Here is a 25,369-nt window from a genome sequence, read left to right as displayed (position 1 = left end):
AGCTCCTTCGTATGTATTGAACTTTGCAGCAAGAAGGAAAAATAAATAAATAAGGCTGACTAATGGCTTGTTTCCCCAGAGGTGGCTTTTCATGGGATCATATGTTTTTTCAGCTTTTCAGTCACAGTTTCCTGCCTGGACATTAGGAGCCCTTGACATTGGCTACAGCTTAGTGCACTCTGGACAGCAGCCCGAGCCACCCCTAAGCGTCTGGAGAGGGGTCCACTTGGACCACAGCGCCTTCCCAGGTTACAGCAATGGCGAACCTCATCCCCTTCGATGAGCTGCACGCAGCAGCAGGTCTTCCAACACCTTCCAGGTCAAGCATGACCCTTCTTATCTGGTGTAGTGAGGAAAATAAGGGTCGGGTGGATTGGGAGCCTGTGAGCAACAGTCTGCAGGCATTCAAAAGCAATAACAGCGACTCTGAACTGCTTTTGTCCTATTCCATTCACCACTGCTCCTTCTAGCATCGGAGGGGACTTCTGGAATTGGACAGTCTTGAGTTTAAATCCCTGCTCTGCCACTGGGCGACTAAGAACAAGGAACTGCATTTCTGGGCTTCATTTTTTTATCAGTAAAATTGTAGGTGATAAAACCTGCCCCAAGGATCGCTTATTGGGATAAGAGAAATGTCTGTAAGACACCTGGCAGACAAGAGGTGCTCGTAAGCAGTAGCCAGTGTTGTTATCAGGTGTCCCCAGTGCCCCCAGCATCAAGGAAATTTTCCTCGCAGATTAACGTATGGAAAGGTAATGCAAAGTGTTTTGGAGCCAAACATATCTTGAAGTTGGGTTGAGATAACAAATGAGCAAAAAACCATAGTCCTCCAGCTCCATCTATGCGGCTTTCACTTTATTTCACTACCTTTGAGAGGGAAGAAATTATTCTGGAGTGCCTTCTGCTTTGCTCCCCCTTTTAGAGGGCCACAGAGCAAGGGGAGTCAGGAGAAGAAGGGAGAGAGACAACTCTTGTTCTTTATTTTTCCCACTTTGGATTGGGTGGTTGAGGGAATGAAGAGGTTGATTAAAATGCACCACCCTCCTACTCTCGTGTAATTGCATTTAATTATACTTAGGGCAGTGGTTTTATCATATTAAATTGGGGGAAAAGTCACAAGATGAGTCATGGAAAATTTTTTGATAAAATTGTGGAAACTTGGGACATCTTTGATTTTTTTCCCCCTTGCCTCACTCCTTTCCTACTTTCCTGATCCACTCTTTTCTGCCTGCCAACAGGGACCCCTGTAGGGAGCCATGCTGAAAAGGCTCCCTTCTCTGCCCTCGGCATCTACTCTCTGGGCCTCAGGCATTGCCTGAGCAGTTGATCAGCTGAGCTTCACAGTCAGTGGGCCTCTTCCCTGCATTCTGGGGTGGAAATACTGGAGCCCATCTCCTTCCAGGGGGCCAGCTGGTCTGGGGAACCTACGATGATAAGCCAGCAAGCCACATGATTAAGTTATGGAAACCAGTTGCGTGCTTCAGACCATGGCTTTAGAGTTGCTCCCATAGAAGAATTGGGAATCTGTTACCTTTCCTCAAAAATAACATTCCCCCACTTCCAAGTTTGTTGCCTCAGAAGGACTGGTCTGTTTCTTTGATTATGGGGACTTACTGCAAAGTCATTTGATGCTCTACCCTCTCATTGCCTTCTGGAGTCCAGCCTTAAAGCAACAGGCCCAGAATAGTCTTAAGGTTATGGATGCCCCCAAAGAGATTCTGAGATGGGTAATGGTCAGAGGATAATGGCCAAAGAAGGGAAAGAAATATCATATGCTTCCTTGAAAAGTGATAAACACACCTATTCTGCAATGGCAAGCCTTTTATTTTTTAACCTAAAGCATTTGTTAAGGTAATAATAATCATAATCACTCATTTTTACAGCACATTGAAGCTTATAAACTACTTTCACATAATTTAGAACTGAAATGCTAAGCACTCTTGATGTCACAGCATCCTTAAAAACTACCCTGCTGGTTGCTTTTCTTCATCATGAAATAGTCTCCATGACAATTACAGAACAATTGATGCTGACTCAATTATAGCCCATATCAAGAAGATGTGCTCACTTACACAGAGAGAGAAACTATGGGCGTCAAGTTTCAAGAAATCTTTGCATACATTCAAAATGTCCTGACGTGTCAGTACATTCAAAGACAGTGTGGGTGGAGCAAATGTTGACATAGCTCTGACTTGAACTCAAAACATACTTTCCATTTAAGTATATTCAATGTGCAAGGCAACATGCTAGACACTTTATGTAATTTTGCCTTAACCCCACCAAAACTTTGCAAGGTGGATAGAAATGGAGGCTCAGAAAAGTTAAATGACTTGTTAAGGCCACATAATCAATAAGTCTGGATATCTCAAACTCTTTCCATTACAGTCCTGCAAAGTAGGTTCCAATGGATCATGGCTCCGTGGAATGTTAATGTCTGTTCCACAGAAAGAAAACAGTTCTACTGTCAAATAATGTTAGAAAAATGATGGGTTGATTCACGCAGGACTTCTTAGAGTCTTTAAAATGCCAATTTACATTGCGAATCCTCAGGAGAAGGATAAGATTAAATAAACAGTGAACATATTTGACAAGGGAATTCTTAGAGCAGCAGCTTTCTTAGAATGGTGGTTTTCAAAGTGGGGTTCCCAGACCAGCAGCATCAGCATCACTTGGGAACTTGCCACACCCAGACTTACTGAATCCATCTAGGGTGGGGCCCCAGAACTTGTATTTTTAGCAAGTTCCCAGGTGATGCTGGTGATTCTGATGCAGCATATTTCTCAGGAGCAGTTTTTCGAGGAAGGCATTTTGGTAAACACTGAAGCAGAAGTAGTTGTGGGGCACTGGCCTTTGGATATTTGGTTCCACTAGCAAAAGGAAAGACAAGAGGACAGGCTCTTACCGGAGCAGAAAGTTGGTCTTTCAGCTTTTACTTAGGAAGGGATAATAGTAACTGTGGTTGTGATGGTCCCAAACGAGTTCTTGGAAATTGGGAGAGCCCACTTAGGCGTGCCTTGTTGTAACTAATCAGATTTGCACAAAAGGGCCAGGGTATATGTCATATCTCAGCTGTAATTCCCTGACAAGTTGCTCTCCTTTGATACAAGGTGGAAAAGTCAAGATTCTGCCATCATCACTGATTTAATATTTCACTATTTTCCCATTCTTGGTAAGGAGTACAGAGTACATGTCCAGATGTTAAACATCTGCTGTCACAGGAGTAATAAGGTATAGATAATTTAGATACCACAAGTACAGAATGGAGGGCCTCTAATACTGGATCTGTAACATTTGTGACAGAAAAGAAAACAAGAAAGAATGAACCATATGCTTAAGGGCCTGTGCTCCAAGCTTGTGGACCTATGCATAGACCAGTATTTTCTCCTGGACTCCTACCCCAGAAGGACCAGAACTGGCAGGCAGGCACTGCCTCTTTTATGCATAGCTGGCCTTGAAACTTCCAGCGTGGCCAGCCCATGTGGCTGCAGAGACTGTGGCTGCACAGACTGTTTCTGCAATCAGGCCAAACTTGCCTAAACCGTGAACTCAGCCTTGATGGTGGATCTGCCCAAAGAGAGGGTTTCTTTTTCTTTCCCAATAATGTTCTGTAGTAACCAAAACTCTTGTCATCCTGAACACCCAGACACTGGAAGAAGAATGTCTTTCCAGGAAGTTACTCAAATGCCAAAGAAAGCAAAGCAAGATGGTATTGGTGGGATAAACAGTTTCGTGGATAAGTAACTGAAGAATAGGTGAGTATGTTTTAAAGATGTTAAGGTTTAATTTCGATTTGTCCCATGGAAACTTCTATTATATTGCTCTGAAGAAATCATCCTTGAATATTTTTTTCTGGCCTGGAAGTTGGCCTAGCCAACATCCTCCAAACTTTCCTAAAAATAAATAGTGGGTATGCTGCATTACCTGGGCTGTGAAAGGAAATGTTGGGGAAGCCCTGAGACTTTTGATTTATATAAGAATCACCTGTAACAACAGAAAGACTATCTCCTGCTGGGTATGGATCATAGATGCTAAACCCACCTCTGACTTCTGACTAAAGCCTTTGGCAGGTTTTAGTATCTTGGCCCACTGCAGTGCTGAAAGGGACTTCTGAGTCACAACTACCACCTAAAATCCAGGAAAAATTATGGGCGTAGAATATTTTCTTAATTTCCCATCCCAGATTTGGCACTAAAGTCTCAACAGCCTCTGATCCTTGGGTATATGCATAGTGATGGGGAAGGGAACAGAAATTATTGAGCACCACTGCATATACATTACAGTGCTTTACATATGAGGTTTCATTTATCATCAACAACACCCTATGAGATAGGTAATTATTATCACCACTTTACAGATGAGAAGACCAAGATTCATAATATTAGGTTACTTAACCAACACCTACCACTGATACCTACCACTCTCCCCACCATACACACACACACACATGCACACACAACCACACAATACTGGGTTAGGAAATCCTTAGCTTAGCCCTTTTATACTATTATGGCACAAAACATTTGTCACACATTATTATAAGTGCTGGCGTTTTGAGTAATATCCTATTGTATCCCAATGACTGACACATATAGAACTTTGATGAATGGATGAATTTCTAATTCAAAGCTTTCTTCCTTTCAATTCAAGATTCTATAAACAGTATGGTTATTAATCACAAACTATGTTATTGAGTATTTTTCATCCTCAGTCATCCTAGGTCCTTCATGAATTAGCAAATTTCTTGAAAAGAATGGATACTGCAACTATTTAAGAGACATCCCTCCTCAGAGGTAGAAGGCTTCGGTTTTCCTTGCATCAGATAAGCCAGGTAATGTAATCTTGCTGTGCAAGGACATTCATTCACTCATTCATGTTCATTCATTCACTCATTCCAATAATTCTTCATGGAGCTTCTTCCATGTGTAAGGTAATGGTGCTGGGAGTGACAGAGGGGACAGGCAGAGCCCTGCAATAACACTGCCCAGAGTCTAAGGGGGAGATAGGAGAACACAGCAAATACCAGAACACAATGTAGGCAATTAGAAGTGCCATAAGAAGTGCTTCAAAAGCACTGTGGGAATTCAGAGGAGGCCAAGGTTGCATCAAGTGAGGCAGAATCAGAGAAGGCTTCATGGAGGTGGCATCTGACATGGGCTTTCATGGATGGGCTACATTTGGTCAAAGAGGAAGAGAAGGGCAAAACCTCCCAGGTGGAAATAACTGTATGTGCAAGCACAATGAGGTAGGGAAGCCACAGATAGGTTTAGAGAAGGGAGACGTTCCATTTTCCTGGAGCAGAAAAGACACAAAGAGAAAATGACACAAAAGAGAAAACTGGTAAATTAAGTCAGGGTCAGATCATGAAGAAGATGCAGCTAAACTGAGTAGCCACAGCCATTGCTGTTTCTACTGTACACACGATCCCAGAGGAGCTTAGGACCTATCATGAAAGCCAAAATTTCCCCCACCCCAAGACTAGCAGCTCCCCCACTGGAATGTCGCCTTGGCACCTGGCCCACCTAGCACAGCACCTGGGACATATTAAGCCCTCAATAAAAGTTTGTTAGTTTGAATTGGGAAGACATAATAGAATTATTTCCAGTGGTGGAAGTTGGGGGTGGAGGAAAGCTACATAGCAAAGCTTTCCTTTAATATCCAACATTTAAATATATAACACTGACCACGGCTTATGTGCCAGTGATTACTCTTTATTCTACTACCAAAATTCCTAGGACACCCAGAAATAATCACGTGGCAAAGTCCCTGAATCCCAAGGCAACGCCCTCAGAGACCATAACAGCATTGCCCTAAGTGTGCTCTTGTTAGTGGCAGTCATTCGAGCAGATATTACTCTATTAGAACCTAACGTTAGCTCCAAAAACATCTCCACTTGACAAATGTTCATTTTACTCCAGGAAAGCAGTGGTCACTAGGACCAGGCACGGAAGAAAATGTTCTATAGCAAGAGGATGTCGCTCACCAAATGCCAGAGATGAGAGGATTCTACTATGCCTGGTTTGGAACTGAAATTCTGCATTTTGGTGAGAACGGCAGTCCTGGTGAACTGCATGCCTTTGGTGACATTGAAAAATGTATTACGGAGACCAAGTTGCCTTTTTTTCTGAGGTTTCAGGGCCAGCCATACTGTCTGCAGCCACAGCTACAGAACATGGAAGAATCTGGAGCAGAGATTGGAGACCTATGGAAGAATTTTTAAAGACCAGGATATAGTGGGTGCAGTCCAGATTTTTTTCACGTATTTGTGGAGGTCAAACACAGCTTCACGTCTTGCAAAGGTTCCACTGAACATTTTTTAAAAAATAAATTAGCATGTATATTAAAACATGCATGTACCATTAGAAAATAAAGACAGGAAGAGGCAATCTGACGCAGTGAGAAGAATACGAATTTTCAAGCAGACAGTTTTATATACAAATGCTGGATCTGCAGCTTCCTAGCTTTGTGGCTTTCAGCAAATTATTTAAACTCTTAAGCTTTAACTTCTTGTTAAGAAAAATGAGAGTAAAAACATCTCTTACAGGATTGTTGTGATAATCAGGGAATAATATAAACAAAACTTCTAGAACAGTGCCTGACAAATAGTAGGAACCCAATGATTGGTAGTGAATTTTATTATTACTAGTTTATAATCTCAATTTCTAATACTTTGGTGTCATATTTTCCCACGATGTCTTAACTTGTACAAAATGGGCTTTTCGCTTATCTCTATCTCTAAATTGTTTTCAGAGAATCATGGAAACTGTGAGTTGGAAAGAACCTTAGGAGTCATATAACCCAATCTGGACGAGATCCTAAAGGATAAATTAATTTCCTTTCCTAAAACATCTTCCTGGCACACGCGCTCTCTCTGTGCACCAAAAACAGCCCTTATTTACATGGCCAGAAACACAGGATTCTGGGGAAAGAGTACCATGGAAACGCTATGAAGAATACCAAGTGAGATTCACAAATACTTGACTTCTCAGTGGAAGGTAAAAGAAATCCAGTTTCTTAGTAAAAGCTATTGCTGTTTTAAAATCTATTAAATACAGCAATTGATGCAGTAGAGGGGGTTATAAATAAACAATAAATCATGCAATTATTACTGTTTGAATTTTGGCAAGATAATAAAAAGAGCAGGGGTATAATCAGGAAATAATAGAAAAGATCTGCAAGGCACTCCTGCAATTAGTGATAAACAGAACTTAGCTCAGAGTTTGAGCCCCAATATGGCTCTCATTAAAGAGCCTTGGGACCTGTTCCTGGGGCAGACCTCTGCTAGCTTGGGGAGAAGTGAGGTAACGAAAATGTCAGTGCACACACACAACCCCCCCATAGTCAGATAATCTTTTACTATAGTATTATAACCACCTGGGCTGAAATGACTACCTTATGCCTGGTGAAGACCAGTCCATGGTCTTCCGAAACTCTAATTGAGATGTTTCCTGTTCTCAGCTTTTTGACTCTTTCCTTTGTAATACCACAAACACATACACACACACGCACACATAGGCATTGTGCAAGGAGCGCATTCACTCATTTTTCCTTCCCCCTTTCCTTTCACTTTCTTTTATTAATGGTACCTCTTAAAGAGATAAATGCTCCCACACAAGTGATACCACTTAAACAGATAAATAGTCCACACTGGAGGGACACAGAGAGCAGGAGAGAAAACCCTGTCTTGTTAGACTGGAAACAGACACACTATATTAATGCAAAAAATCAGCATATGGTTCTAATAGGCTTTCTTAAAATGATTTATCAGCTGTGATTAAGCCCTCAACCAGCATGTCTATCTTCATAAATAAAGCAAAAGTGCACCTTGCTCTCAAATGTATCTGCAGTATCTTATTACCCAGCCCCGTGCAGTGCACTCCATTTACAACACGGCTCTGGGGAGCCAAGAATTTGTGTGCAATCACAGAGTGTGTGCGCTAGAGAGACTGCCAAGATTTAGGACTCTTATCTCAGAGATAGTCTTACTAAAAATCCATTACAATGAAGGCTTATCCCCTCTCTCTGTGCCACGGAGCTCGGCATCGCTGAAATATGAACAGGTAATTAAAAGGATATGCCTGATTTTACAGGGAGCCCGGTGACACAGAATCACCAAACAGCTGTTGGGAAAGGCATTTGGCACTAGGAGCAGGTTACCTCTGCCAGGGGGGTATGGAAAATGAGGACCTCTTTAAAAGTCAGACTTGCTCTCTTTCTTCTTTTCTATGGAAAGGAAAGGGGAACACAAATGTTAGTCATCTTTGTCCCGACCTCATTCTCTGCCTGGCTAATATGTCAAACGGTCTCAGCGGCAAACTTGAAAGAAAGGGCCTTCACAGACACCTTAGGCAGGGGATGAGGAAGTAAATGCTATGACTTTGAAACGAGGGAAGAGGAACTGGGTAGAAGTGTGTGAGTGCAGAAAGTCATACACGGATGTTTGAAAACTGCACTGAGTCAACCATTTCATACTCACAGGGCATGGCTCTGCTGGAGTGGTATTTACTCTTTGATAAAAAGCTAGTAAGTCCAGGAGGATGAGCTGAATAAATCCCACAAAGCATCCAAGAAAGTATTTTAGTGGCTAAGTTCCTTTCAAGCCATTCCTAGCACACACACAAAGTACCATTTACACTCTCCCTTCCAACGCCAACCCGTACACTAAGGTCAGAGACATACTTGTCCCTGTCTAAATGAACTTCCCAGGCATTTCTCTACACGTCCATTTGCAGTTTGACTGAAGCACAAATGTGAGATCTCAACACTCTTTTACAACAACAGACCACTGTTACATGAGTTAGGCAGGTTTGCTGTGGCACCATGAGATTTTGTCAAATGGCAGTAGACTTTAGGAAGGGGAAAATGGAAAACCACAGGACAGAAAATAATGCTTGAACTATTCCATCAGTGTTGTTAACAGATCTTTGTTCTGTAAAGTACATCAGTCGTCTGTATTAGGAGTGCAGCGTTGGTAGCTGCAGTCTGTGGCTGTTGCACTCAATTAGAAGAACAGCACTAATGAGGTCAAAGCAGCTCCTCTCTCCCGCGATCACAGACTGCACCCCTGGCCCTGGCCAGCTGTCTGGCAATATGTGCCTCTGGTCACAAGGGGGTCTGTGGGAGGGCACGTGTGTTTGGCTCTGTGCAAATCTATCACCACTAACGGTAAACCAACTCAAAGTTCACACCCAGCTGGTGGGCAAATCAGTTGTGCATCTTCACAATCAGAGGGCAGCAGGTAGCTCTACTTTGACATGAAGTGTATGTTAAAGCACGGGTTGAACTGGACATTGTAGGCAATCCTAGGTAATGGTCAGAATGATGGGGAATTATTCACAAAGGGATTGCCCACTTTGACTAAAATATGTGCACATGAACGTGTGCGTTATTATGATACAAATAAAGAATAAAATCCAGCAAAGATCTAGAACAAGGAGATATCCGCCTCCCCCTGCTGTGCAGGGAAGAGACACTCTTTCAGGCAGCAATGTCACCACTGCATTATTGTCTCCATGAACGTGGAGTTTGGATTTCTGTTCCCAGGATCCTTTTTCATCCACTTTTAGTCAACAGAAGAAAGAACGTTTGAGATGAGATGCCGTAGAGATACGTGCATCTAAATCTGTCTACCTAGGAATGAGTTTTATTTTCTATTCCCCAGATATCAATATATTTGAACTACGTATGTCTAAAACTCCAAAGTTGTTAAAAGGCCCAGTTCAGCCGGGAGAAAATGAAGTCATGCATGACTTAGAGAATGAGGGAATGGAGTCCGGATTTCTTGCCCTCGTCCTACATTCAGACAACACCCTGCATTATTTCTCCACGACCTATGCCTGGGCTGCTGCGAATAGTGCCAGAAGTGTGGAGAGGCCATTTTCAGGTAGACCAGCAGCACAGAGCTATCACACTGCAAATCACGTGTTGGCATATCACACGGCAAAAAAGGCTGCCAGAATTCTGGACCGTCTTGTTCCCTTCCAGCCACTTGGGGACCAACCAAGCGGGGTTCGAAGGGTGGGGCTCACATGCGCTCTACATTCTAGAGCACTGCAGATTCCAGGCTGACCCTGGAAAGGAGAGGAATGCCTGGGCCAACCATGCCAACAAATCCAGCAAAAGACTCAAGTTCATAAATCCTCTGGGAAAGTTCCTAAGCTCTGTGCATAACAAATCATACCGGGAGAAGCCAGGAAGGGGGATGACTCTTTTGAGAGCGGCTGTGATTCAAAATGCCCAGTGCTGCATCATCTGTAGTCAATCAACCGACATCCACACAAAACATGCCTGCTTTTCTTCTTTGGGGACACGACTGCTTACGAGCCCAAATGAGCCCCCACCCAAACATAAAGCCACAGAAAACATCCGCACCCCGCACCGACTCGGGCAGGATTCGGACAGCACTGTGATCAACTTTCAAAGTTTTCATATAACAGATGGTGTGCTCTGCACTCAACTCAGATCCCAGGGATGCCTGTGGCTGCAGCCACACTAAATTCAAAATGCAAGGTTCACCTCACTTCACAGACAGCACTGGGGAAGCCCCCACGGTGCCAGACAATGAAGGAGAGCTTGCAGGTGGGACTGTCCCTACTTCTAGCTCCAAAACTGTCAAATAAAACAGTTCACCCTCGCCTTCAGGTCAAAGGTCAAAATATCATCTACATACACAACAGTCTGATTTTGCCAATGCTAGTGAGTTTTATTAGAAAATATGTGCTTAGAGGAAATGCTGGAAGTCAAGTACTTTTGGCATTCCATTTCATTCTAGAGCCACATGAGAGAACTGGCCTCATCACAGAAGAGTCACAGGTTCAAACAGGCTATAAATAGCCTTTCATATCCCAGAAAGCAAAGAACAAAGTGAAGCCCAGCAATGTTCTGGAGAAGACTGCAGCCGATATCCTGTCCCACCTGGGATGTGAGGGTCATCCCAGCCAAATAACAAGGAGCAGGCAGGTGACATTGTGCATGGCTACCCAAGAGAACCACCCAACCTCATCTCCAATCCAACTAGTTTGTGAGCCCTTCTGAGTCACCAAAACAGCTAGTTTCCCAAAGTGTAGGAATATGGTACAGGTGATTCAGGGGGAAAAAAATCCACCGTTTCATAAACTTTCCTAGGCCTTTGGGTTTTGGTGGTAGTTGGGTAAAGAACAAGGAAAATGCCCGTCTAGGGTTGTGATACTAAAATCAGTAATTGCACCAGAGGTTTGAGTTGACAGCCAACGTGCTGGAAATATGGACGGGAGGAATGCTCGGAATCCCAGTTCCTGGCCTCAGCCTTATCAATATGGAAATAACTTAACAACACACAAATGCTAAAGCAAGGTTCCCAGAGTAAATCACTCCCATTCCTGCTTCAAACCGTACTTAACGTTCACCTGGATTTATGAGATGACGGAGCCAGAGACTCTTGCAACTATTATATTATTTTCCTTTTCTCTTTTTACAATGTCAATTTTTTTATCGCATCTCTGTAAGGGGCCCAGGTAAGCGATTCTTAGCTGTAGATGCTCACTGAGTCTAACATTTGGTCCAATTTACCAAACGTGAGTGCTGGTTTGTGCCTAGAACGGAAGCTTCATCTTTTAGTCATTTTGTTTTAATCCAGCCCAGAAAACAGATCTGTTTTCCTGCTTGCCTTTGGGAGCATTAATGCAGGGCCTCGCGGAGGACAGTATGAGCTTCCTGTGCAGATGCAAAGGCCTCCTGTGCCCAGGTACACATCCACCTCTCTATGCCTGTCTGGTGTGTTGGAAGCCCTGAATTACTCACAGATGGAAACGGATTCCCTCAGAGGAGGGCATCTATTTGCTGTTGTGATTCCATTTGGGCTAATTCCTTGAAATCCCAGCCTGGCTTGCTTGCCTCAGACAGGTAAGGAGTGATTTTAACCGACTGAAAACCCAACCCGAACTGGAATAGAAAAATCACCCTGATGAGAAAGTCTCCTGCTGGGAAAAGCTGCCCTTTTCTCGGCCCTTAAAGCTGAGCTTCATAATTGTTTTAGTGAGAAGCCTCCCAGCCAAATAATTCAATTGGGCTAATTTTCAGCTACAGTAAGGCCGCCTGATGGGAAGGCAGGCCAAACAAGGGTCCTCACAGCCCAAGTCTGGGTTGACTGTAGTGCCTGGGGAGCCCAGGAAGTTTCAGGGCTCCACTGTGTTTTTGGCTATTTTCAGTTCTTTTCTTTCTTTAATGCCACCCCCCCCCCCCATCTCTGCTTTGGTCCTTTTAGATGCATTCCATGCATCTAAATCTAGAATATCACAGAATCAAGACAATGTTTAACAGCTCCCAACGCATTCCCTTTTACATGTAGGGCATCCCACACTAACCCCTCTACCTTTTTTTTTGTGAGGAAGATCAGCCCTGAGCTAACATCCATGCCGATCCTCCTCTTTCTGCTGAGGAAGACTGGCCCTGGGCTAACATCTGTGCCCATCTTCCTCCACTTTATATGGGACGCCGCCACAGCATGGCCTGACAAGCAGTGCATACCAGTACATGCCCGGATCCGAACCCAGGCCGCCAGCAGCGGAGCGTGCGCACTTAACTGCTATGCCACAGGGCCGGCCCCCTCTACCTTTTAACAATGACAATATTTGGAGGAACTTTTAACCACAAGTGAGAGGCAAACAGATTCAAGAACAACTTTTCTTTTACTGGTAAACATTTCAGTTAGTTTTCATTTATTAAAAAATGCATTCGGGGGCCGGCCCGGTGGCGCAAGCGGTTAAGTGCGCGCGCTCCGCTGCGGCGGCCCGGGGTTCGCTGGTTCGGATCCCGGGCGCGCACAGACTCACTCCTTGGTAAGCCATGCTGTGGCGGCGTCCCATGTAAAGTGGAGGAAGATAGGCACAGATGTTAGCCCAGGGCCGTCTTCCTCAGCAAAAAAAGAGGAGGATTGGCGGATGTTAGCTCAGGGCTGATCTCCTCACAAAAAAAAAAAAAAAAAAAAAAATGCATTCAATTTGGCAATAATACTTAACGCTAGATATTTCTTTAAAGTTAGGTTAGAGGTCAAAAAACTTTCTTGGAATTCGCAGCAATAGTCCAGTAGGAAGCGATGATGGTCTAGACTTGAGGTGATAGAAAATAAAGGAAAGATATGAAGACTCTTTCCTAAGAAGCTTGATGGAACTTAGTGAATGGGGCAAAGGAAGGTGGGAAGCAAAGCTAACTCCTGTGATAGGTGGGCGAAATATGCCTCTGACAGACCAGGGGAGTCAGACGTGGCAGTGAGTTTCTACGGGAAAGCCCTGAGTACACTTTTGGGCAAGTTGAGTTAGGAACAGCAATATACAGAATATTAGCAACAGAATATACAGTGGCATATTCAAATGGGAATGTTGATAACAGCTGAAGATTCGAGACTAATATTCAAGTCCAAAAGGAGGACTAGATGTATGGATAAAAGAATTGTCTGTGGGAGTTGATGGTTAAGCTGTGAGAATGTATGAGGTTTCTTAAGAAAAGATATAAACAAACCATCTGAGAGTGGATACAGCCAAAAGACTAGGAGGCAGAAACAGACTAGTCAGAGAGGTAGAAGAGCCAGAGCATGTCACCTCTACCACTGGTCCTCCCTAGTGAGGGCCTATAAACTCTCTTTTTGTCTCTCTTGATAGTTTATTCCTCTGTATTTAAAATGGGGAACATAGTATTGGCATCACCACCTATAATTATTCCCTGTTAACTAAAGGGACCAAAATCAAATTATCATTAACAACATGTTCCACATGTCATATGTGGACCTGAATATGCTTCATGAATACATAAGTACTTTGATCATTACCATACCCAGTCACGACCAAACAGGAGATACTGGTGCCAGAAAATACTATTTTATTCTGCAATATTTCCAACACAAATAGAGGTTCCCAAAATCACTGCCCAGTTTCCTCTAACAATTTTCATGTTATGTCTTCAAGAGGGTCCAATCCTCCCAATCTCTTCTACTCCATAGCTTCAAGTGGAAACATCAGTAGCTCACATGAGAACACCCATCACAACATGGAATGAATGCAAAACCTTTCTAAACTCAGACTTCAGCCCCTGAAAACCTTGTGATTTGTTCTCAAACAGGCAGATGCTTCTATCTTGCCAGAACAAAGGTTACGTGATAGCAAATATAAATAAAACCTATAATAAAAAAACTTAAATGCTTAATACTGAACTCAGAGAACAATAAAATCTGCCCTTCACAGGTGAAGAGACATTCCTCTGCAATTACTGCCGCCACTGGATTATAACACTGGCTGAAGTCAAAGCCGTCAACCGCCAAATGATTTAGCACTAGAAATTAAATCCTTAGCCTCAAGAGGTAAGATATTTTTTCTCTAGTGTGAAGGTTAGGTTGTGAGGACTCATCTATTAAGGTCCAAATTATGCAAATACACAAATTCTCCAAGGGAGGAGATGAAGACACACCTGGTACCCCTCTCAGTCAGTATTCCTCCAAGCCGAGGGCCTTCGCTCATCACCCACGTCAAACGTACTTGATATTGAGTGCTCACTCCTTGCAAGGCAATAGACAATGCATTTTGAGGATACCTTGACTTCCCACCTCCCGCTCCATTTTAAAATTGAGGCAGAGCCTCAGATCACATCATGATTCATTGACATATGTGGAACAGGATACCAACTTTTCATAATCTCTGTTAAGATTGTACTCATTAATCCTAAATCCCAGGGAACTAAAACACATGAAATAACTTCCAGTGTATCCACTGGTTTAGTCATTCCCCTGAGTGGGATGCAAAGACCAAGCCAACTGCTCTTCCAGAGTCAAATTCCACCCAAGATGAGGGCATCTTTGGAATAGGAGGACCAAAAGAACCCTTACAATATAAGAGATATGTTTTCCAGTCATTGGGGTAGGGAAGAAATAGGGTGTCATCTCTTACAACATTGCCAATGGGTGTTTCCTTTCAGTCATGCTGATGAAAAAAGACCAAAAACAATCCCATTCACTAGGTTTTAGCAAACATGGTGACATTTTCCAAACCTGGATAAAACCAAGTTTCGGTTTCAGAACATTCTCTTTCTCCAGACTTCTGGGGGAAGGAGGGATTGTTTTACACAAACATCATCATAGAAGCAACATGTTAACACAACCGGAAACATGGAGCTGTTGCAAGTTTGCTCAACTCAGTATCTTGTATTTTCCATCCAGCACACGCACACCTTCCCCAGAGAGCAGTCAGGCCAGCTAGTGGCTGATAGAGAGAGACTGGATGAAGGCAGAGAGCCTCCCTCTCTGCACCCTCTCTTCCCAAGTCACTGGTGGTGTAGGGTAACATGATTTCCAGGTACAGAATTTAATCAGATTGAGCAGCCTACTCTTCTGAGCTGAGGCTGGCCTGGCCATGCCCTGTTCCGTGACTCCTGTTGAGCTGGGATCCAAGATCTTAAGATTGTAGCTTGTCCCTTGTTCCCATGTGTTAAACAATCAACACCCTCTGGGAATAGACTGTACTTTTCATCATTTGGGTAGGAATTCTAGAGCATGGAAATGTCCTAATTTGCTATTGCTGCATCAGCATAACGAGTCAGATTTAGGTCCTACGGGAGAATAACAACACTTAGCACTTACACACCGTGCTTTTCATCTTCAGGGTTCTTAACCATGTTAGGCTGTAATGTTATATTTCTCTCAGCAAGACAAAAGAGTTCATTTCTAGTCTTTTCAACTTTCCTTCCTTTCTTACATACACATACACTCACACACAACTGCTATCATAGGATGAAGCTCTCTCTCACTTCCTAGATGTGCATTATTCAATCTCTTCTTAAAAAAACAAATCTAATGTAAAAAGGCAATTCACACTCCTCTTTTTTCTTTTTCTTTTCTTTTTTTTTATCTTTTTGGTTTGTTTTTGTTTTTTCCTCTAACATGGAACACGAAATCAGCATGCTGATTGCTAGTTATTGGAGTCCATTCAGCATTACTGCTAGAGTTCTCATACCTGACTTGCTTCTTCATGCCTCATAGTCTTCTGTGTCACCTCTGGCCACTGAGGAGAGTTGAATACTCTGTCTTGGAGGATTCTGGAGGACTCTGCCAAGTTCCATGCTCAGACCTCTTCTCTACTTCATCTCTATTCACTCCTGGCCCAGGTGATTCCATCGAGTCTCATACATTTAAACACCACATATGTGCCAAGGACTCCTAAATTTACATCTCCAGACAGGTTGCTTCCTCCTGAATTACAGAATTATATCCATCTGCCAGTTCAATATTCCCACTTAACAAGTCTAAAAACAATCTCCTCAATTTCCCCCTCAAATTGCTCTTCCCACAGGCAACTCCATCCTTCCAGTTGCTTAGACCTAAAACCTAGGTTTATTCTTGATTCCATTCTTTCCATTACTCCCCAGATGTAATCCATCAGCAAATCCTGTTGGCTCTGTCTTCAAAACAGATCTAGAATCTAACCACCCCCTCCACTGCCACCTTGGATAAATCTGCCATCATCTTTAATCTAGATTCTTTCAATACCCTCCTAACTGGTCTCTCTCTGCTATTGTCCTCCAACAGTTTACTTTCAACTCTGCAGATCCTATCACTCCTCTGCTCAAAACTGTCCTATCATTCCCCATCTCACTCAGGGTAAAAGCCAAAGCCTACAGGCCCTCCTGGACCTGTCCCCCTACACCCACTCTTTACTATTATTACATACTCTCCTCCAGCCAAACTAGCCTCTTTGCAATTCCCCCAACCCCCTGAGCAACCTCCAGCCTCAGAGCTTTGCACTTATCGCTCTCTCTGCTTGGAACACTCTTGTCCCCAACAAGCACCTGGTCCAGGCCTTCTCCTTCTTCAGGTCTCTGCTGCACGTCCACTCTCCAGTGCTGCCCTCCCTGACCACCCCCCGCACTATCTATGCCCCTTCCCTGCTATATTTTCCTCCACAGCACTTATCTCCTTCTGACACATTATACATTTTATTGTCTTTACTTGCTTCTTGCTTGTCTTACCCACTAGAAGTAAGCTACGTGAAAGCAAGCTTGTTTTCTTTTTTTCCTTATCAGCTTTAGTCAGTAGTATAGTCACCAAAGCGCTGGACAGTGTCTGGCACGTGTGGGCACTCAAAAATATTTCTTGAATGAATAAATGATGAACAAAAGTTTCTCATCTGTTTCAGGACATGGACTAGCCTGACCTCTAAGCTATAGGCAAGCTAAGATTTGTGATGCCTGCTAGTGATGGATGCTTTCCTAAGGGAAAAAAAAATCTCTTATTAAAGAGTTTTGAGGCTAAGAAGAGCTTACACTAACTTGAAAAATTGAGGCAATTTTGGAGTGCGTTGTTTGCTATATATGATATGGATACAGATATTGGGGCTTTTTCCATTGGTCGTGACGTGCCTCTAGCCTGTCCTTGTTCTATACACACATTGAGATGCTTTTGGGAAAGGGTGTCAGGATTAGAGATAGTCTGTGGAACACAATTTCCCCAATGGACAGCCACAGAACTAAGCAAGGATCAATTCTCTATTTGGTCTTTAACAGAATTTTTTAGACCAAACTGCAGCTAGAAATTTGAAGGTGGAGGGAAGGACCAGCCCAGTCTTTCCAATATTTTTGTAGAAAGTACTTAGAAAGTTCAAGCAAGAACTTTTTTTAACCAAATTCTCCAGATAAATTAATCCACCTTCCACTTTACTAAAACTTGCTGAGGGAACTAATGCGAGTCTTTTATTAAAAGACTCAAAGAAAAGGAAATCAGAAGAGAGTTGGAGACATAGAATTAAAAAGAAATAATTATCTGAAGATAGAGCAAAAGAGAAGGAGAAGATAGCAGTCAATAATAATAAGGTATGCATTGAATAAAGAGCTTGTATTCCTACCTTTTAAGCAGGGAACCAATAAATGAAGTAGGAGCTGGGGGTGGCAGTGTGCCAGGGAAGTTGGTAGCTGGAGAAATGTGGTCAAAGGGGTGGGTAAAAGTATATTGGCCTTTGGAGAGCATCTCCTACTCCTCATTTCCCTACCTTGTGGCTTTGAAAGAAATGCTAGGGCAGAAGCCACCAGCACAGCCCATTTGGTTGCTGGATGAATCACCACACATTAGGCCTCAAGAAGATGCCCTCTCATGTAGCCATGGTCACCCGAGGCTGGATTTGGTTCCTCTGGTTTGAACAAGACAAGAGAAGAGGAGACCTCAACAGCCTCAATGGTGTCCAGCCTCCAATGCGTGCAAGTGAGGTTGGGACATGAGACGGTAGTCTGCCGAGAGGCCTGCCTCAAAACCATGGAGGAAGCTGGCCGCAGGATCCCCCACCCACACAGCCATCATGAAATCATCACATGGCTAAGAGCAACATTTAAAAGAGAGAAAATATTTTTGTCTACAACTACAATAGTCCCCTTTCTCAAGTTTGCTTTCCTAATTATTTTAATTTTTAAAGTTCAATTATTTATACTCTTTCTCAACTCACAAGGAATCAAAAGCAACTCACAAAAAAATGTATAGCATGAGAATGTTTTTTAAATAAAAAAATCAGGACCAGAGGAAATATAAAGTAGAACTGAAAGTCTAGTCTGGAGGGGGAAGTAAAACATACTCATCATAGTATTCTAAAAAGTTCTCAAAGTTAAGCAATAAACTTGGCTTTATGTTAACCGAGCAGTCAAAGCGAAAAGAGAAACAGAACCAGTTACATGATTCTCATGTCCATGAGGAGAAATATTTCAGTTCCTCAGGGGAAGCAAACTATTTCCTGGAATTCAGATCTGCAAGTATTTCCTCCCGTGGGACTTCCTATAGGAGATCATAAGCACTATGTAAAAAAGAACATCTAAAACCACACCCCTACCACAGGCTTCCTAACGCTGTCCTTGGTAAATGTCTTTAGGAAAATCAAGGGCATACATTTCAGTTAAAACCATTCTATCAGAAATGAAGACAATATGGGCCAGGTACATACCTTTCTTATCGTTCAGTTTAATCTAAGAAGCCATCCTTGACTATCTCAAGGAATGAAGGAACTTAATCCCTCAGTCCTCTACATATACCACGTCTACCAGGAGAGCTAAATTTATTACTCAACCAGAGAAAATTTACTAGACTTTTTGGTTCTTCTTCTCCTTTGCTGTTTTCATGTTTTTTTTAAAAAATCTATTCCTATTGCAAGGAAATATAGAATGTACACCTTCTATTTTTATTGGGTTAAATTTTTGAAGTGCTCAGAACAGTGCCTGGCAAATAAGTGCTAAATAAATGCTTGTGTAAGAAAAGAAAAAAGGCTCTTTATATTCCCGGGGGGAGGGGAGAGGGCGCATCAAGTATGAATGACAAATTAATTATAAATAAATAAAATGAGTTGATCGAGATTTTATACCCTTCTTGTAACATTCACCTATTTTCATGATTTTTCTTAAAGCAGTATAGACTGAATACAAGCCTTTGACTATTTTGATCTGAGAACATGACATGAAAAATCTGGTGGAAGGGGATTATTATAATTTCACATAGAGGAGGATTCAAAGGTTTTGAGACACTTAGAGAAATATCAGAGCCTTTTAAAATTTCTTCTCCTGGTGGAACAGCTGGAACTTCAGAATCCATTACGACCTAGCTGGTCCTTCCTTTCAACCAACTTGCACATTGTAAGTCGCTGTTCACGAAATGTGTCTCATTTGTTGTTCAGCAGATTGTGGGCATTCAATAATGCTCTATCATAACAATGAAGAAACTACTGAAAAGCTTCATTATCACATTTACTTGTGACCCCATTTCCTTTCCTTAATCTTGTAAAGTGATTTTAAAATGCCAGCACAACAATAAAACTGAATATATTCTAGAGGGAGTCATAAAGTGGATTTTCTACATTTGTAAGAACAAATAATCCACACTTATAGTTGACCTATTTGTCTCAACAACAACAGATGTTCAATAATATGACTAGGAAGTAACTGTGAACCTGGTGGAGATCTACCAGGAAGATTACGGAAATCAGATAGTCACAACCTGGGCCCAAATCAGATGAACTCCCCTCTCCTACTGCTAGGATTATTCGTCTGTTGTCCCTTTGACTCATCTTCTGCACTCACCACCCATGTAGGGCTTGCTACTAAACATTTAGCAAAGTAAAACAAGTTTTGAATAGAAAAAGTCTGTGAGATTATCTGACTCTGGTTCAAGAATCAGGTAACTTTTTTTTTTTTTTGCTTGAATTTCGTATTTCAGATATCTGTTTTTCCCATAATTTTTCTAGCTTTGGAGTTTTTTGTGTGTGTGTGAGGAAGATCAGCCCTGAGCTAACATCCATGCTAATCCTCCTCTTTTTGCTGAGGAAGACCAGCTCTGAGCTAACATCTATTGCCAATCCTCCCCCTTTTTCTCCCCAAAGCCCCAGTAGATAGTTGTATGTCGCAGTTGCACATCCTTCTAGTTCCTGTATGTGGGACGCGGCCTCAGCATGGCTGGACAAGCGGTGCATCGGTGCGCGCCGGGATCCGAACCCGGGCCGCCGGCAGCGGAGTGCGCGCACTTAATCGCTAAGCCACCAGGCCGGCCCTCTAGCTTTAGGATTCTACCACAATCAGGGATTCATCCTTTTTTTTTTTTAAACATTAGACAAACACTTGCAAATAGATAAAATACTATTTTAGGGCCACATCGGCCCAATCTGCAATGCCACTCAGTTTCCATGCAGAAATTTCTAGCAGGTGTTAAGAGGCTGCACCTGTCAAGGTGTCCATCCAAGCAAACCTACCCGCTTGCTGCTCTCCTCCTCCTGAGCCTTCCTGAACTCATGCTCAAGGGAGCAGTCCAGCTCATTGAAGAGCCCCACTTCCTCGCAGTTCTTCAGGAATCTCGTTGGGGTTGGAGTCTGATCTGAAAACAGAGACCAAGTGATCATACATGGGATCTCTTCCTCAAAAGCCAATAGCAAGCATGAGCTAAATTCACTAATCCCCTCCCCTTGCGTTAATTAGGATGCCAACTGGCCGTCCATAATCTTCCAGCCCTTTAAATAAAATGAGAATATGGAAAAAATAAAACCATAAATCTCAAAGGAGGAATTCCACGTGTAATAGGCTGCAGCATGTGAGGGTTTCCCAAACCTTCTTTTGGACAACTTCAGGAGATCCCATGGCCGATTTTCTGGGGTCCATGTCATTTGAATACACATTGCAATGTGTAGAATGACTTTATTTTAACTGAAAAAAGTGATTTAGCTAAAATTAGGAAATCTGCTGAACCAATGTTAAGCCTGATTTCAGGGGGCTGGGAGGAAAAAAGATTTTGTAAATTTTCATATCAAACAAAAAGAAACAAACAAGCATGTGAATTCCTTTCTCTTAATGGAGAAGGAAAATTTAGCAATTCTCTCTCTCATTTTGAGTGTCACAGAAGGATGATGAAACGTTTTAAGTCAAACATATTCAGCTTTCATCCATTAAAAATATAATTATTAATTTTATTTTCCTTTGCTATAGCCAAAAGAATGTACTGAGAATATTCTTTAAAAAGAATAGAATTTCCTTCATATTCTTGACTGTCTAGAGAGCTTACTACTTAGAAATTTGGAGGATCTGAAGCCACTATTTGTGCTTTAATATTTATGCAGTTTACAAAATATTTTCACACATTATCTAGAATCCAGATTTCACAAGATCCTATAAGATAAGTAGGGTAGAATTACACTTTTGTAATCATTAAGGACAGTCATCTTCCTTGGTAAAAGTATACTTGAGTTGACATGAATAAAATTGTGTAAACTGCCCCTTTCTCAGAAAGAGAAGATATAAGAACCAGAAAGAACCATGGAGGGAAGTCTGGCCATGCCAATTATTTTGCAAATGAAGAAAACTGAAGCCCTGAGTGATTAAGGGTCTTGTTCAAAGTGTCCCAGGTAGAAGTGGTGACACCAGGATTAAAACCAAGGCCTCAGTGCTATTTCCACTACGTACATGTATTATCCCCACCTGAGCCTATAACAGACACTGCTAGCTTGATTATGGTACTTGTTAAGCTTGACTTACATTGTCTCAAAATCTCGTTCTGCGCGGTTCTCTAAGTTATCACCACCAGTCAAGTGAAGAGTGCCCTCAAATTGAAACAAATTTGCCATTTCTGCACTCTTTATAAATTCCTATATGACAAGAAACTAGAATCATATTTACTTTTCTAAGTCATACAGAGAGAAGTTAATACTAGTAAATTATCCATTGAGAGTCAAAGAATATCTTAATATTCATGAAGCTGAAAATGGCTTGATATCTTCACTTAGCCTTTCAGAGGCAAAGTCTCCTGATTCCCTTTGGGACGGGGCTTTCCTACCTATTAAGCATCCAAATGACTGACTTGGATTCCAATGCAGCAAAATCCCCATCTGCATTCTTTCCCATTCTTAGCCTGATCTCCAAGATACTGAACTCTCTTTGCAGTATACAGAGAGCCTACCACAGATGATCATAGATTGCACATTACAAATAAAAGATACGCAAAGGATTGGGTTTTATTTGAAGCGATTTTATTAGCACATTAATTTATTAAGATGCACACATATATACCTATGTATCCAATATATATATATAACAGTTATGTGTTGTGTGCTTATAAAAGATAAAATTAGTATTTATGCAGCATTTTTCAGTTTACAAACATTTTCATCCACATCATCTAGAATCTAGATCTTACAATATCCTATGAGGTAAGTAGAGTGCATATTATTTTAGAAATGGAGACACAAGTTAAGTACCTTGCACAAGGCTGCATAGTTTGTAACCATCTTATCACTATTAAGTCCTCTCTTACCTTCAGACATAATCTCTTCTCAGTCTAAATCCCATACTTTGCCCGGACTTACTTCCCAGATCCAAAGGCCTCTGTTGTATGTATAAAACACAAAGTTGACAACCCCGAAATCTAGATTTGAAATCATGTGATTTGGGGGAAATTACCTAGATTCTGTGGACTTCATATTCCTCATCTTTCAAATAAAGTTCTAAAATTACGTGATTCTGTGAATCCTAAAATCACTACCATAACGGGTTCACTTCAAAAGTCACTGTTAGTGGGTCAAAGAAACATACGGCCATCTAAAGGGCAGCTGAACGGGAACATCAGTAACAGCGGGTTGGACACTAGAAATTATACCAGAGGTGAGGGCTAGATACACAGATAAAGGCATTTTCTGAACAGAAGGTGTAAACAGACAAGACCTGAGAGTGGAAGTAAAAGAATACGTGCCTGTGTGTCTGTGTGTGTGTGTATTTTTCCGTTTATTGGGTGCTTATTCTATGCCAGGCATACTGCTAAGTGCTTCATGTGCACCATCTCATTAATTTTCACACCAACCACATTAGGTAAAGATTATTTTCCCCATTTTAATTATGAGGAAACTGAAACTTGCCCCAGGCCCCATTTAGAAATTGAGTCACATGGTTGTATCGGTAACTGACAATCCTAACAATCCTTGGTTCTTTTGAAATACCGTGGAATCATTCACATCCCTCATACACTAGAACTGCATTACAATCCTACAGACACTCCACTATATTGTAGGAACATTTTTGAAACTAAAAAACCTGAGAAAACATTACATAACAGAACTGAAATATTAGACCACTTGTCATCGATAGGAATTTAGTTTGCCAGGTTCTAATTTTCCTTTTATTCCTCTGTTCTTCTTTGTTGGAGATTTACAAGTTGAGGGCCATGATTCCAGGGACAGAACAGTAATCCTAGCAGACTCCATAAGACTCCTGAACTCGGAGGTGAGTTCATGAGATGGTTCATGAAATTGAATTCAGGCTGGCGTTTGGGGGGCCAAGCCCCAAGCAAAATTGAGAGATGTTTTCTGTCTCCTCTAAAGCAAAATTATTCCCAGATACCAGCACACACCCACACACAGCAGCAAGGAGGCTGAAGGAACATGGCACAGGGATAGTAATGACACTGTCCATCATTATGAACCTCTCTGCCGCAACAGAGAAAAAAAGCTATGGAACAAGGGGAGCCATGGGCCATAAGGAAAGCTGTTCCCTCCCGTCCCTAGAGCAGAAGACCCACCTGAAGGCCCCAGAGTTGTTACCAAATGTGATTTTCTTTGTCGTCTGATATACTGAGGGAAAAGCAAAGAAGATATTTATATCCACATTTGGAAAAGATAAGGCACACTTGTTCCTAGTTTTTAATTCATTTTCTTCTTGTGAATGAGCTATTCTTTCCAGTTACAACGGGAACCAGAAAATGGAGCTTAACTTTTGTTTTAACATTTATTAGAATTAATACAGGGTCTCTAGTTGTCTTTGATCCCACATGGTACCAGTTCCAAGTAAGCCAGAAAATGTGCAAATCTTCAAAAAGGGGACAGCTAAATCTATCAGCAGCTTAAAGAAAAGAGACAGAGTTTCTCAGCCGTGAATGCCTTGTCAAATAACTATGCCAGCTGAAATTAGACCTGAAGTAAGTGGGTAATATCCATGGCCATAAATTAAAATTCTTGCAAACCGTACCTTATTTAGAACCAAGAGCATGTACCAGTTAGCTACAGCCCCAGCAATTTCTATGTCCTGAATAATAGTGGCTGATGCTCTATTGGTGAATATCTAAGGTGTGTTCATTAGTACCAGTTCACACTCCAAGGACTTACAGGAACTAGTTCCAACGGGAGCTCAGCTGAGATGATTGGTTAAGGACCTCTGCTCACCTTTCTTTTAGTGCTTCCACTTCAGTGAGGACCATCTGAGTGAGAGTAGGCGATAACTTGAAATCTCACACTAAACTAAAAGTTAATAACATTTGAGTCTAAACTTTACCCGAGTTGAAAGTATTTTGTTGTTATTACCTTTGTAAATCTGAATTGGTGCTGCATAAACACTTGTATGTTACCTTCTCACAGAGAGTTTGCGAATAGCACACCATGTTCTCAGGAGACCCAGGCACCTGGGGCCAGTGAAGTAAGAAATGTTACTCACTTGTACTTGTCTCACACATCCTTGGGGGATTTTTTTAACCAATCAGTCAAGAAAGATTGGCACCAAAAGCAACAAAAAAAATCCTTTGTAAAGTTTGTCATGTTTCAATATCTGGTTCCCTTCTTGGAATGGTGACTCTGTTTCTAGAAAAAAGGGGCACTTTTCATAGAATTACTGCCTCTGTAAATAGGTAGGTAGTTGCCATGCAAAGACTCTACTTGTATATCTACCCAGAAGAGTACCACAAACTTGGCATTATGATTTAGGAATTCACCCATCAATTAAACAATAGGAAATCCTGCACCACATTACATCTCGAAAGGACAACAAGTATACGGCTAGAACTATTGAAAAAAAAACAACTTGCTAACTTTCCCAATCAGTCCACAGTCTGCCTAGTGTCAAGTGCTTCTGCCCAGCAAGTATGACT

The 25,369-nt window shown here is 42.0% G+C and overlaps 1 protein-coding gene across 2 annotated transcripts in view; it reads right to left on the bottom strand.

The window, feature by feature from the left end:
* The window catches only part of CREB5 (cAMP responsive element binding protein 5), a 390,112-nt gene that overhangs the window by 280,716 nt on the left and 84,027 nt on the right, over positions 1–25,369 (bottom strand). For both annotated transcript variants that reach the window (XM_058527570.1, XM_058527577.1), the window contains exon 4: positions 20,727–20,848. In XM_058527570.1, the coding sequence (XP_058383553.1) occupies positions 20,727–20,848 (122 nt within the window). The remainder of the gene's footprint in view (positions 1–20,726; positions 20,849–25,369) is intronic.

This window comes from Diceros bicornis, chromosome 3 (assembly GCF_020826845.1).
Source record: "Diceros bicornis minor isolate mBicDic1 chromosome 3, mDicBic1.mat.cur, whole genome shotgun sequence".
Taxonomy (NCBI): Eukaryota; Metazoa; Chordata; class Mammalia; order Perissodactyla; family Rhinocerotidae; genus Diceros; species Diceros bicornis.
This window is presented reverse-complemented; position numbering and strand designations above follow the sequence as displayed.